Here is a 13295-nt window from a genome sequence, read left to right as displayed (position 1 = left end):
AAAAAAAAAAAAAAAAAAGAAAGAAAGAAAGAAAAAGAAAAAAATTAAGTAAAATAGGCAGTGCATTATTTTTAAAATGAGGCAGTCCTTCAGGTAAACTATTCATTTACCAAATACATCCTTTTAAAATGTTAAGTTTTGTGGGTTGTAGGCACCGTAAGTAGTCTAATATCCCCCCCATAAGAACCCCAGAAGGTTCTATCATTCCAATATCACAGGTGAGGAAACTAAGAGAAGTTATATAATCTGTACAAGGTCACAACTAGAAACACACAGTAGTGTGCATGAACAGGAACACAAGTTGGCTCAAGGGACACTGGTTAATTACTGAATAACTTGTCAACTTCTGGGCCTCGGTTTTGTTGTATCTAAAATAGTAACGACAATATATACCTCTTAGAATCATTTTATGACCAAAATATATATAAAGTACTACAATAGTGCCTGGTTTACAGCATGCACACAATGTTAGCAGTGATTTTTATTACTAGGTATTACTCAGTAACACATTTTGTTAAATTTTAATGGTTCTTTAAATGCTAAATTTAATGGTTCCTGTAATTCCAGCACTTTGGGAGGCTGAGGTGGGCAGATCACCTGAGGTAAGGAGTTTGAGACTAGCCTGGCCAACATGGTGAAATCCCGTCTCTATTAAAAATACAAAAATTATCTGGGTGTGGGGGTGGCAGGTACGGTAATCCCAGCTATTCGGGAGGCTGAGGCAGGAGAATCGCTTGAACCTGGGAGGCAGAGGTTGCAGTGAGCTGAAATCTCGCCATCGTACTTGCCTGGGTGACAAAGGCTAAACTCCAGCTCAAAAATAAAATAAAACAGGCCAGGCACAGTGGCTCACGCCTGTAATACCAGCGCTTTGGGAGGCTGAGGGAGGAAGCTTTACCTGAGCTTGGGAGTTGGAGACCAGCCATGACCAACATGGAGAAACCATGTCTCCACCAAAAACACAAAATTAGCTGGGCATGGTGGCACAAGCCTGTAATCCCAGCTACCCTGGAGGCTGAGGCAGGAGAACCACTTGAACCCAGGAGGCAGAGGTTGCCTTGAGCCGAAATCACGTCATTGCACTCCAGCCTGGGCAACAAGAGCAGAAGTCTGTCTCAAAGTCAGAATTAAATAAATAAATAAAATAAAATAAAATAAAAAATAAATCTAAGCTGGGTGAGGTGGCTCATATCTGTAATCCCAGCTACTAGGAAGGCCAAGGCAGGCGGATCACTTGGCCCAGGAGTTCAAGGTTCCAGTGAGCTATGATCATGCCACTGCACTCCAGCCTCGTCAACAGCACAAGATTCTGTCTCTAAAAACAAAATAAAGACAAATCTATACTGCCTTACATTTTTAGATTTTGTTTTCCATTAACAAGAACATTAGAATTGATTTTTCCAAAGCATTTTCATTTCTCCTGTAAACTTTATAGTAGGTTTAAGGTGTGAATACCCAGAAATCATATGCTGACGATTCTTTAAATTCTTTTTTTTTTTTTTGGGAGATGGAGTTTCGCTCTTATTGCCCAGGCTGGCGTGCAGTGGCACAATCTCAGCTCACCACAACCTCCTCCTTCCGGGTTCAAGTGATTCTCCTACCTCAGCCTGCCAAGTAGCTGGAATTACAGGTTTGCGCCACCATGCTCAGCTAATTTTTTGTATTTTTAGTAGAGATGGGGTTTCTCCATGTTGGTCAGGTTGGTCTCGAACTCCTGACCTCAGGTGATCCACCCACCTCACCTCCCAAAGTGCTGGGATTACAGGAGTGAGCCATCATGCCTGGCCTAAATTCCTTAAAACACGAAATTCTGAAATAATGTTTATAACACATGGTTCAGCTTAAAAGCACATCTGCTGCAGTAACAAAGCATTCAACCAGGACTTTCCTGAAAGTTTTACCATAAGTTATTTGTTTTGTTTTGTTTTTTTTGAGATGGAGTCTCACTCTGTCGTCCAGGCTCGAGTGCAGCGGCGTGATCTCAGCTCACTGCAACCTCGGCCCCCCAGGTTCAAGCGATTCTCCCGCCTCAGCCTCCCACAGGCGTGTGTTACCATGCCCAATTTTTTGTAATTTTAGCAGAGACAGGGTTTCACTGTGTTAGCCAGGATGGTCTCAATCTCATGACCTTTTGATCTCCCCGCCTCAGCCTCCCAAAGTGCTGCGATTACAGGTGTGAGCCACCATGGCTGGCCATGTTTAGGCACTTTTATTATTTCCTAGGAGTTGTTATGAACTGCCAATTCTATTTGCACAATTCATTACACTTTTTTTTTGTTTTGAGATGGAGTCTCACTCTGTCACCCACCCGGAGTGCAATGGCGCAATCTTTGCACTGCAACCTTTGCCATCCAGGTTCAAGCGATTCTCCTGCCTCAGCCTCCTGAGTAGCTGGGATTACAGGCACCTGCCATTACACCCAGCTAATTTTTGTTCTGTATTTTTAGTAGAGACAGGGTTTCACTATGTTGGCCAGGCTGGTCACCAACTGCTGATCTCAAGTAATCTGCCCACCTCAGCCTCCCAAAGTGCTTAGATTATAGGTGTGAGCCACTGTGCCCAGCCAATTCATTACACTTTTTTTTTTTTTTTTGAGATGGAGACTCGATCTGTAGCCCAGGCTGGAGTACAGTGGCGTGATCTCAGCTCACTGCAACCTCCGCCTCCTGGGTCCCGGTTCAAGCAATTCTCCTACCTCAGCCTCCCAAGTAGCTGGGATTACAGGTATGAGCCACCATGCCTGGCTAATTTTTGCTTTTTAGTAGAGAAGGGGTTTCACCATGTTGGCCAGTCTGGCCTTGAACTCCTGACCTTGCGATCTGCCCGCCTCAGCCTCCCAAAGTGCTGGGATTACAGGTGTGAGCCACCGCCCCTGGCCTCATTACACTTTTTAAAGTAGTTTCATGTTCACCATTTGATCGGCCCCCTAAAGGTAAGGCACAAGGAGATTCCTCATTCCTATTTTAAAGTTATGGAAACCAAAGTGGAACAAAAACTAGTTACCACACGGGGCCCACAATTCAAGTCTCATGAGCCTGCAATTCATGCTTACCAACTGCTACTTCATCCCCTTAAGCTGTTTTCCCAGGGCAAAGAGAGCTCTAAAAGGATGCAATAGTGTGACTGCCAAAACAGCAGCAACGACTTCTATCAAAACATTTACCCCTTGTGGCCCTGAGAAGATAACGTGCTAAATGAACTGTAGAGTCAAGATATTAAGGTGTGGGGGAATGTTGACATCCATCTGCAGATAGGTCAGAAAATTTCTGTTGTGCAAACATTCACCCCAACACACAGTTCACTCGAGCATTCTCATGATCCAGTTACCTGGCTGGTTTGCACACCCTGGTTGATGCAAAGGAGAACTCACACATAGTCCTTTAGCTCTGCTCTAAGTATAATTATACCAAATGTACAACAGTTGATCAACATGGCAGTTGATTCCATTCATGACCCTCAAACAATGCTGGGAAAAGACTGAGATACAGAATGATTTTAAAGGTCATTAAAATTCTTTCCCCTTAAAAAAAAAAAAACTCTACTTATTAAAATAAGTGAAATCTTCCATTTCATAAATTAGAGGTAAAAAGACTTAACTATGGTTCATCTTTTCCTCTCAAGCTTTTAATATTAAGCTCAGTTTAACTTCCCTCAAACAGCAATCACTTGTGTCATGCCCAGCAGTTAATACACAACGCCCAGTTTCTTCCCTCACCTTAACTGTGACTTCAGGTCCTGAGAAACAGGACTTAACCAGTTCAAAGACTAGGATGGCAGCGTAGTGGTTCAACGCCTTCCAGATTATGATGTATTGCAGTAAATATCGAGCAGTTACTAAATGTCGAACTTCCCTGTCTTATTTTGTAATTTATCTTAATTCTCACAAATCCATCAGGCATTATTATATTCATTACTTGACAAGAACGGGGGGCACAAAGCGTAAGAAAACTGCCGAAGTTCACATAGCAACAAATGACCAATGAAAGACTTGAGCCAGGGCCTTAACGTTAACCACTGCATTGCCTAGCCCTGAACTATAATCCCAGCACCACCATTAAACTAATCGCATGACCTTGGGCCAGTCATTTCATACCTCTAGGCCTCCACTGTAAAGAGGTGCACTAGAGGAACTTTGGGGTGCTTCCCTGCTTTTAACGCCCTGTCAATCTCCGACTGCATACTCCCCTCCCGAATAGGTGCTGTAACTGTTAAGACTTAAGTTTCTCAACCACTGCGTGTTCTCCTTCTAGTACATTCCCCTTTCTCTTCAGGCAGCTGGAAACCAGTCTTCGCTTTGGATTTTCAAATATTAAATTGTAACGCCAATCCTAAACATTCTCTCTCGATCTAATAACACCCTTCCCTACTAGTAGGAGTACCTAGTAGGCCGGATTCCATTCTACACTTTTACCCGGTTACTCCAGCCCACCTCGCGGTTGCCCAGGCAGCCGGCAAAAAGGCCTAAGAAAGCCCTAGAAGCAAAGCCATAGGTATAAGTCAGCTTTCCCAGCGGTCAAAGGCGGCTGTAGGGCACCTGCCACGCCTCCCGACCCCGGCGGTTCGGCCTGGGCCGGCTCCCGAACCAAAGAGGCCCACATTCGGGCCTCCCAGCTCACGGCCGGCGCATCGGCAGGGCCTGGGCCCTCGAGAGCCAGCCCGACCCCTCAGTCCCCGGCCACGCCCGACCCCTCAGCCGCAGCGGCGCTCCCAGCACCCCCAGGTCCTCACAGGCCTGAGAACGCGCTCAGGTCTCCCGTCTCACCTCCAGCCTCCCGGGGACAGCAGGGGTGCCTGTGCCTGGTCCCGGCCGCACACCTGGCCCGGCGCTGCAGTAAAGACAGAGGCGGAGGCGGTCCGACCGTCACGTGTCGCAGAACCAAGAGGCCTCGGCCACCGCTGCCGCGCGAGCAAGCCCCACCGCACGAAGCCCGGCCCTGCGTCCGCCCCTAGCCCCTGAGTAGCCACAGCCGGCGCCAAGTCCCGCCCTCCCGCGCAAGCCCCGACATCCTGTTGGCCGGCGTGGGCATCGCTCTACGCACCTTCCCGTACACCCCCTACGGCTATTCTTCGTGGAGTGTGAGGATTGGCCGGGAGTGAGGCAGGAAGTTGCTGTTGGTTGGGCGGGAGGTGAGGGGCGGGCCACGCTGGATCGAGACCACCGGGCGCGCGCGTACCGGGGCGGGGCGGGCTCAGCAGGCGTTCCCGCGCCCGGTTGCCTTCGTGCCTTCGGGGGCGTTCCAATCCAACCCCCGGTGACCCTCACCGGTCTGGCTCCTGGGGCAGAGGCCCGGGACCCTTCGCGCGCCCTTCGGTAACGGGGCAAATGCCAGCTGGCATAAGGGGTAGGAGTCCGATGATCGGCCAAGAAGGAGGGCCGTTTGCCGAGAACGCGGGCCCCGACGGGCATAAGCAGAACCCACAGCGGGCGCCTGGCTGGCCTGGCATGCACTGCACCGCGCTGGGTGGGCCGGCGCCGCAGTTCCTGCGGAGTCATGGCTCGGCCCAGTAGCCTGCGCAGCCTCGTCGCACAGTCCAGAATAATATAATCCGAGGTTATTTGAACTTTCAATTTATGATGTTTCCTGAAGTGAGATTAGGTGTCAGGGCAGAGAGATACAGGGATGACAGGATGAAAGAAAGGATGGTGCCATGGAAAGATTTAAGATAAGCCACCATCTTAGTAACTCACTCTTAGCACGTCTTCAGTTTTCCGTATGTTGAGAACCTCACGAAAGCCGGGCGCGGTGGCTCACGCCTGTAATCCCAGCACTTTGGGAGGCCGAGGCGGGCGGATCACCTGAGGTCAAGAGTTCGAGACCAGCCTGGCCAACATGGTGAAACCCCATTATTTATGCTCTGTATCATATAGCTTTTTATTCCATATTGTTTAAACTATGAAAATAAAAACACAGTCATATTTTATCTGTATAAGAAAAAAAAAAAAAAAAAAAAAACTGGTTAAAAAAAATAATAAAGAACCTCACAAAATGGAAGTGGCCCAGGGTTTTTCTAAACCTTTAGAGATCCTGACCTCTTGGTTCTCCATTTGTTTGGACACCCAAAGGCTTGAATACTAGGGTGGAAAACACTAGAATCAGAGGGCGTATCACTGACCTGAAAAGCCTTCTTGCCACCTGGAAAGGGAAGAAAGGCAGGGTTTGGTGTTTGCATGAGTTAGTATCCTCCATCCCTCAACCCCCCAATTTTTTTTTTTTGAGATCAAAACCTGCTCTGTCGCCCAGGCTGGAGTCCAGTGGTGCGATCTTAGTTCACTACAACCTCCATCTCCCTGGTTCAAGCGATTCTCCTGACTCAGCCTCCCAAGTAGCTGGGATTACAGGCATACACCACCACGCCAGGCTAATTTTTGTGTTTTTAGTAGAGACGGGGTTTCACCACGTTAGCCAGGCTAACCTCAGGTGATCCGCCCGCCTCGCCTCCCAAAGTGCTGGGATTAAAGGCGTGAGCCCCGACACCCGGCCCTCGGCCCCAAACTTTGTGTAGGAGAATTTTGCTTTCCTGTCTACCTGGGGAAGCAGCTATTCAAAGCAGAATAAAAATCTGGATGCCACATGTTCCAAATAATGAGCTTAAAATGTAGTTACTGGAACCACATTCGTGAGCAAAAGAGCTACTCCAGTAAAGGTAAGTCCCAAAAGATTGTGGTACTGTAGAGAATTTAATGGGATTCTGAGGGGAGAAACTACCTCCATCCAGAATGACTGGCAAAGAAGTTAGAATTGGCTGGGTGAGGTGGCTCTCCCTATAGTCAGACCACTTTGGGACGATTGATGCAGGAGGATCATTTGAGCCCAGGAGTTCAAGACTAGCCTGGGCAACATAGTGAGACCCCCGTCTCTACAAAAATAAAAAAATTAGCCTGGTGTGATGCACACCTGTAGACCCAGATACTAGGAAGACTGAGGCAGGAGTATCCCTGAGCCCTGGTTGAGGAGGCTGCAGTGAACCAAGATCATGCCACTGCACTCACCCTTGGCAACAGAGTGAGACCCTGTCTCTGAATAAATAAACAATAACAAATAGATGTTTTATATGAGCACCGTTTGTGCACTCCAACGCAATTACAATAGTAATATCAACCTGGATCACCATAACAGATATAATAATAATGAAAACATTTGAAATATTATACAAATTCCCAAAATGTGACACAGAGACCAGAAGTGAGCACGTGCTGTTGGAAAAATGGTGCTGATAGACTTGCTTGATGCAGGGTTGCCACATTCAATTTGTAAAAAGCACAGTATCTGTGAAAAGCAATAAAGTGAAGTGCGGTAACAGGAAGTTTACGGCTGTGGAGCAACAGCCAAGATTTAGTGTTATGTGAAAAAGCACACAGAAAAGTGTGTTTCCTTTCATACTGAAAAAGATGTATTCTCATACATGTAAGCTTGGCCAAATAAGCTTACTGGAAAGATACACAAGAAACTGCTAGGAGAGGTTAACACTGGAGAGGGGACTTGAAACTCTAGAAGCAGAAATGATACTTTCTTGGCCAGGCGCAGTGGCTCATGCCTTTAATCCCAGCACTTTTTTTTTTCTTGTAGAGATGGGCATCTCGCTCTGTTGCCCAGGCTGGCCTCCAACTCCTGGGCTAAAGCAATCCTCTTGCCTCAGCCTTCCAAAGTGTTGGGATTACAGGCAGAAGCCACCACAGGGGAACTGAAATGATAGTTTTTGCTTGTTTGCTAACAGCTTTCTTTTTTTATTTTATTTATTTAATTAATTAATTTTTTTAAAGATGGGGTTTCTCCATGATGGCCAGGCTGGTCCTGAACTCCTGACCTCAGGTGATCCACCCACCTCGGCCTCCCAAAGTGCTAGGATTACAGGCGTGAGCCACTGCGCCCAGCCTCTAACAGCTTTCTTGAGAATAGTATCACATTATACAACTATGTATATACAGTTAGTTATATGTATACAAATAGTATACAATTCGGCCAGGCATGGTGGCTCATGCTTGTAATCCTAGCACTTTGGGAGGCCGAGGTGGGTGGATCACCTGAGGTCAAGAGTTCAAGACCAGCCTGGCCAACATGGTGAAACCCCGTTTCTACTAAAAATACAAAAATTAGGCAGGCATAGTGGTGCACGCCTTTAGTCCCAGCTACTTGGGAGGCTGAGGCAGGACAATCGTTTGAACGCTGGAGGCGGAAGTTGCAGTGAACCAAGATTGTGCCACTGCACTCCAGCTTGGGTGACAGAGCAAGACTCCATCTCAAAAAAAAAAAAAAAAAAAGGAAATGACACCTTTAACATGCATATATGATTTTTTTCAACAAAGAATCAGGCCGGGTAAGGTAGCTCATGCCTGTAATCCAGCACTTCGGGAAGCTGAGGTGGGTGGATCACTTGAACCCAGGATTCAAGACCTGCCTCTACAGAAGATACAAAAATCAGCTGGGCATGGTGGCTTGAGTCCCAGCTACTCAAGAGGCTGAGGTGGGAGGATCGTCTGAGGCCAAGAAGTCAAGGCTGCAGTAAGCTGAGATCAGGCCACTGCACCAGAGTGACACCCTGTTTAAAAAAATAAAAATAAGACATTTTAGCTTTAGCTTTTGCACTAATTTTTTAGAAAAAGGCAGTATATTTAAAACAGTAAACAAAATCGTTGATCCATTTGTCCTTCGTATCCAGCTTCTTGTCATAGCTTGTCTCTCCACCCTTCCCTCAAAGCCACCCTCATACTTGCTCATGCCTGCTTTTTGCTTGAAGGAGAAAGTGGGCACACAGAGGGAGCATCCACATTTTTATCCATTACTTTTTCTGACAAACAGTTTATTTATTCCTCCTTTTCCTCTTCTTCTTCGTCTTCCTCTTCCACCTTTTTCCAGGCAACTTTAGCAGGACCCTTTGTGCCATCAAACTTTCCTTTCAACTTACAGTCAGCAACATCATTCTCATACTTCTCCTTTGGCTTTCACACCTTAGTGACGTAAGGCTGCTTTTCACTGTCATTTAACCTGTTCCACATCTCACCCAGCTTTTTTGCCACGTCTCCAATAGAGATGCCAGGGTTTGTGGATTTGATTTTGGGGCAGAATTTCAAACAGAACAGGAAGAATCCAGACGGTGGCCTTTTGGGAGCATTAGGATCATCCTTCTTGCCTCCCTTAGCTGGTCCATAACCCATTTCCCGATTACAGTGCACTTTATCTGCCTTTGCCATTTCATCAAATTTAGACTTCTCTTTCCCAGACATTATCTTCCACCTTTCAGAGCATGTCTTGGAAAACTCTGCAAAATTGATAGGGTTTTTCTTCTTATGTTCTCTGCACGTCTGCACAAAGGCATAAACAGACATCTTTCCCTTTGGTTTCTTGGAGTCATCTTTGGTCATCCTGACCGTATCGTTTGCTCCCATTACTTTCTTAATAGTTACGCTGGTAATGGTCATTTCTCTATAGTTTCTCTATACTTAGGCTAAATCTGGCATTGTCAAAATGATGGGCAAAGAAAAAGATTTATAACTATGTTTTTTTGTTTGTTTTTCTGAGACAAAGTTTTGCTCTGTCACCAAGGCTGAAGTATGCAGTAGCATGATCTCAGCTCACTGCAACCTCTGCCTCTGGGGTTCAAGCGATTCTCCTACCTCAGCCTCCCGAATAACTGGGACTACAGGCGAGTGCCACCACACCCCACTGATTTTTGCATTTTTTAGTAGAGATGGGGTTTCACCATGTTGGTCAGGCTAGTCTCAAACTCCTGACCTCATGATCCGCCCACCTCAGCCTCCCAAAGTGCTGGAATTACAGGCGTGAGCCACTGTACCCAGCCAATGTAATGTTAATTGAAGCTTATTATAGTGAAGTTAAACTTTTTTTTTTTTTTTTTTGGAGACAAGTTCCCGGCCAGGCTAGAGTGCACTACAATCATGGCTCACTGCAGTCTTGAACTTCTGGGCCCAAGGGATCCTCGTGCCTCATCCTCCCAAGTGGCTAGGACTACAGGCATGCACCACCATACGTGGTTAATTTTTATTTTTTTGAGACAGATTCTCACTTTGTAGCCCAGGCTAGAGTATGGTGCACAATCTCGGCTCACTGCAACCTCCACCTCCCGAGTTTAAGTGATTCTCAAGCCGCAGCCTCCAGAGTATCTGGGACTATAGGCAGGTGCCACCTCCCCCGACTAATTTTTATATTTTTAGTAGAGATTGGGGTTTCCCATGTTGGCCAGGCTGGTTTCAAATTCCTGACCTCAGGTGATCCACCTGCCTTGGCCTCCCAAAGTGCTGGGATCACCACTCCCAGCCTAATTTTTATTTTTTGTAGAGATAGAATCTCACTTTCTATCTCTGCTCAAGGCAAATCACTTGAGCCCAGGAGTTTGAGACCAGCCTGGGCAACATGGCAAAACCCTATCTCTACAGAAAATACCAAAATTAGTGGCATGTACCTGAGTGCCAGCTACTCACAAGGCTGAGGTAGGTGGATAGATTCAGCCCATGAGGCTGATGCTGCAGTGAGCTGTGATCATGCCACTGCACTCCACTAGCCTGGGCAACAGGGCAAAACCCTGTCTCTCAAAAAATAAAATAAAATAAATAAAATAAAATATAAAATAAAATAAAATATAAAATAAAATAAAATAAAATAAAATAAAATAGTAGAGACAGGGGCTCTTTGTTGCCCAGGCTGCTTCAAGTGATCCTCCTACACTGGCCTCTCAAAGTCCTGAGATTACAGGTGTGAGCCACTGTGCCCAGACCTTTAAGAGCTTTTAAACTGGGGACTCTTTTTGGTTATAAGGAACAGAGACAGCCAGGTGCAATGGCTCACGCCTGTAATCCCAGCAATTTGGGAGACCGAGGCGGGCAGATCATTTGAGGTCAGGAGTTTGAGACCAGCCTGGCCAACATGGTGAAACCACGTCTTTACTAAAAATACAAAAATTAGCCGGCATGGTGGCACATGCCTGTAATCTCAGCTACTCGGGGAGGCTGAGACAGGACAATTATTTGAACCCGGGAGGCAGAGGTTGCAGTGAGCCAAGATCACTCCACTGCACTCTAGCCGAGGTGACAGAGCAACACTCTGTCTCAAAAAAATGAAAATTATAAGGAACAGAGATACACTGAAACTACCTCAAGGAAAGTATATAGGGATGTCAACCCAAGGAGAGGAAAAGAGTACTGTTTCACCTCATGCCATCCTGAGCTGGGTTTGAAGTATAGTGGCTCTTCCTGTCTTTCAGGGCCAACTGACATCTGCTTAATCCTCCCTTTCTTGATCAGGCACTTCTACTCGCTTTTTTTTTGGTTGTTTTTTTTGTAGAGATGGGATCTCCCTGTGTTGGCCAGGATGGTCTGGAACTCCTGTCAAGTGATCCACCCTCCTCAGCCATCCAAATTGCTGGGATTACAGGCTTGAACCACTGTGCCTGGCCCCACTTCTTCTTTATCAGCATCATTGAGGAATAAAGGAAACAGAGAAAACCTGGGCAGTGCCGGACCCTGCTGGAAGATCCCTTAGTTTTTATTTTGCCTTTTTACACAGCTTAGTCTGCCTGACCAAACCACCATATAGTGGCTAACATTTCAAAATATTAACCTGCCAAATAGTCTTGTTTAAATATACATAGGTCAGGCACAGTGGTTCACGCCTGTAATCCCAGCACTTTGGTTGGCTGAGGCAGGTGAATCACTTGACAGGAGTTCTAGACCCTCCTGGCCAACATGGTGAAACCCCATCTCTACTAAAAATACAAAAATTAGCCAGGCATGGTGGTGGGCCCTGTAATCCCAGCTACTCAGGAGGCTAAGGCAGGAGAATCGCTTGAACCTCTGGTAGGCAGAGGTTGCAGTACGCCAAGATTGAGCTGCTGCACTCCAGTCTGGGCAACAGACATGGTCTCAAAAAAATAAATTAAAAAATAAATCAATGTGTATAAACATAAACCCACTATAAATTAATTTATAGCTCTCATGTCAATATAAAACTGTAAGTTTATAATTTTACCTATAATACAAACCAAAAAGTCAAATTAACATTTATGTTCCTTTTTTTTTTTTTTGAGATGGAGTCTCACTCTGCTGCCCAGGCTGGAGGGCAGTGGCGCGATCTCAGCTCAGTGCAACCTCTGCCTCCTGGGTTCAAGTGATTCTCCTACCTTAGTCTCCCACGTAGCTGGGATTACAGGCGTGAGGTATCAAGCCTAATTTTTGTCTTTTTAGTAGAGACGGGGGTTTCACCATGTTGGCCAAGCTGGTCTCAAACTCCTGACCTCAAATGATCCACCCGCCTTGGCCTCCCAAAGTGCTGGGATTACAGGTGTGAGCCACGGCACCTGGCCTCTTTTTTTTTTGAGACAGAGTCTCACTCTGTCACCCAGGCTAGAATGCAGTGGTGTGATCTCAGCTCACAACAACCTCTGCCTACCAGGTTCAAGCGATTCTCCTGCCTCAGCCTCCTGAGTAGCTGGGATTACAGGATCCACCACCATGCCTAGCTAATTTTTGTATTTTCAGTAGAGACGGGGTTTCACCATGTTGGCCAAGCTGGTCTGGAACTCCTGTCCTCAAGTGATCCACCTGCCTCAGCCATCCAAAGTGCTGGGATTACAAGCGTGAACCACTGCGCCTGGCCTGTATGTATTTAAACAAGACTATCTGGCAAGCTAACATTTTGAAATGTTAGCCACTATATGGTTGTTTGGTCAGGCAGACTAAGCTGTGTAAAAAAGTGAGTGGGGCCAGGCATGGTGGCTCACACCTGTAATCCTGGGTTCAAGCAACCGTCATGTCTCAGCCTTCTGTGTAGCTGGGATTACAGGCATGTGCCACCATGCCCAACTAATTTTTGTATTTTTTGTAGAGACGGGGTTTTGCCATGTTGGCTAGGCATGTCTTGAACTCCTGGCCTCAAGTTATCCACCTGCCTCAGCTTTCCAAAGTGACTTTTGAGATTTTTTTCCTGAAATTAAAATGGAAAATTTAATTTTTTTTTCATAGAGTACCTGCAGATTCCAAGAAACATCCATGGAATTAATTTTAGGGAACATTTGTTTGAGAGCAGCTTAGGGACAGAAGCAATGGGTCCTGGCCTAGGTTACCACAAATGCCACCCCTTTGCTCCACATCCCATGTACTGCTATCACCAAGAAACAATGACGTACAAGCTAAAGAAGAAAAAACCACTGGGCACGGTGGCCCATGCCTGTAATTCCAGCACTTTGGGAGTCCGAGGCAGGCAGATCACAAGGTCAGGAGCTGGAGACCAGCCTGGCCAACACGGTGAAACCCCATCTCTACTGAAAATACAAAAATTAGCCGG

The 13295-nt window shown here is 46.4% G+C and overlaps 2 protein-coding genes across 4 annotated transcripts in view; both read right to left on the bottom strand.

Moving 5' to 3' along the window:
* Nucleotides 1-13295, bottom strand: part of CANX (calnexin) — a 59622-nt gene that overhangs the window by 35084 nt on the left and 11243 nt on the right. The window contains exon 1 of one of the 3 annotated variants that reach the window (XM_017517250.2): nucleotides 4763-4959. The exons of the other annotated variants lie outside the window; for them this stretch is intronic. The gene's annotated coding sequence lies outside the window, so the exon portion shown is untranslated. Of the gene's footprint in view, nucleotides 1-4762; nucleotides 4960-13295 lie in introns of those variants that run through there. 3 annotated transcript variants of the gene reach the window in all.
* LOC108295211 (high mobility group protein B3-like) lies at nucleotides 8589-9547 on the bottom strand. Its single transcript, XM_037734478.1, has one exon. The coding sequence runs from the start codon at nucleotides 9416-9418 to the stop codon at nucleotides 8942-8944; it is 477 nt and encodes a 158-aa protein (XP_037590406.1). The 5' UTR covers nucleotides 9419-9547; the 3' UTR covers nucleotides 8589-8941.

Source organism: Cebus imitator, unplaced genomic scaffold (genome assembly GCF_001604975.1).
Source record: "Cebus imitator isolate Cc_AM_T3 unplaced genomic scaffold, Cebus_imitator-1.0 Scaffold625, whole genome shotgun sequence".
NCBI classification, from domain to species: Eukaryota; Metazoa; Chordata; class Mammalia; order Primates; family Cebidae; genus Cebus; species Cebus imitator.
This window is presented reverse-complemented; position numbering and strand designations above follow the sequence as displayed.

Coding starts and splice junctions, on each gene's coding strand:
- LOC108295211 (XM_037734478.1), bottom strand. CDS start 9,418: ATGACCATTACCAGCGTAACTATTAAGAAAGTAATGGGAGCAAACGAT.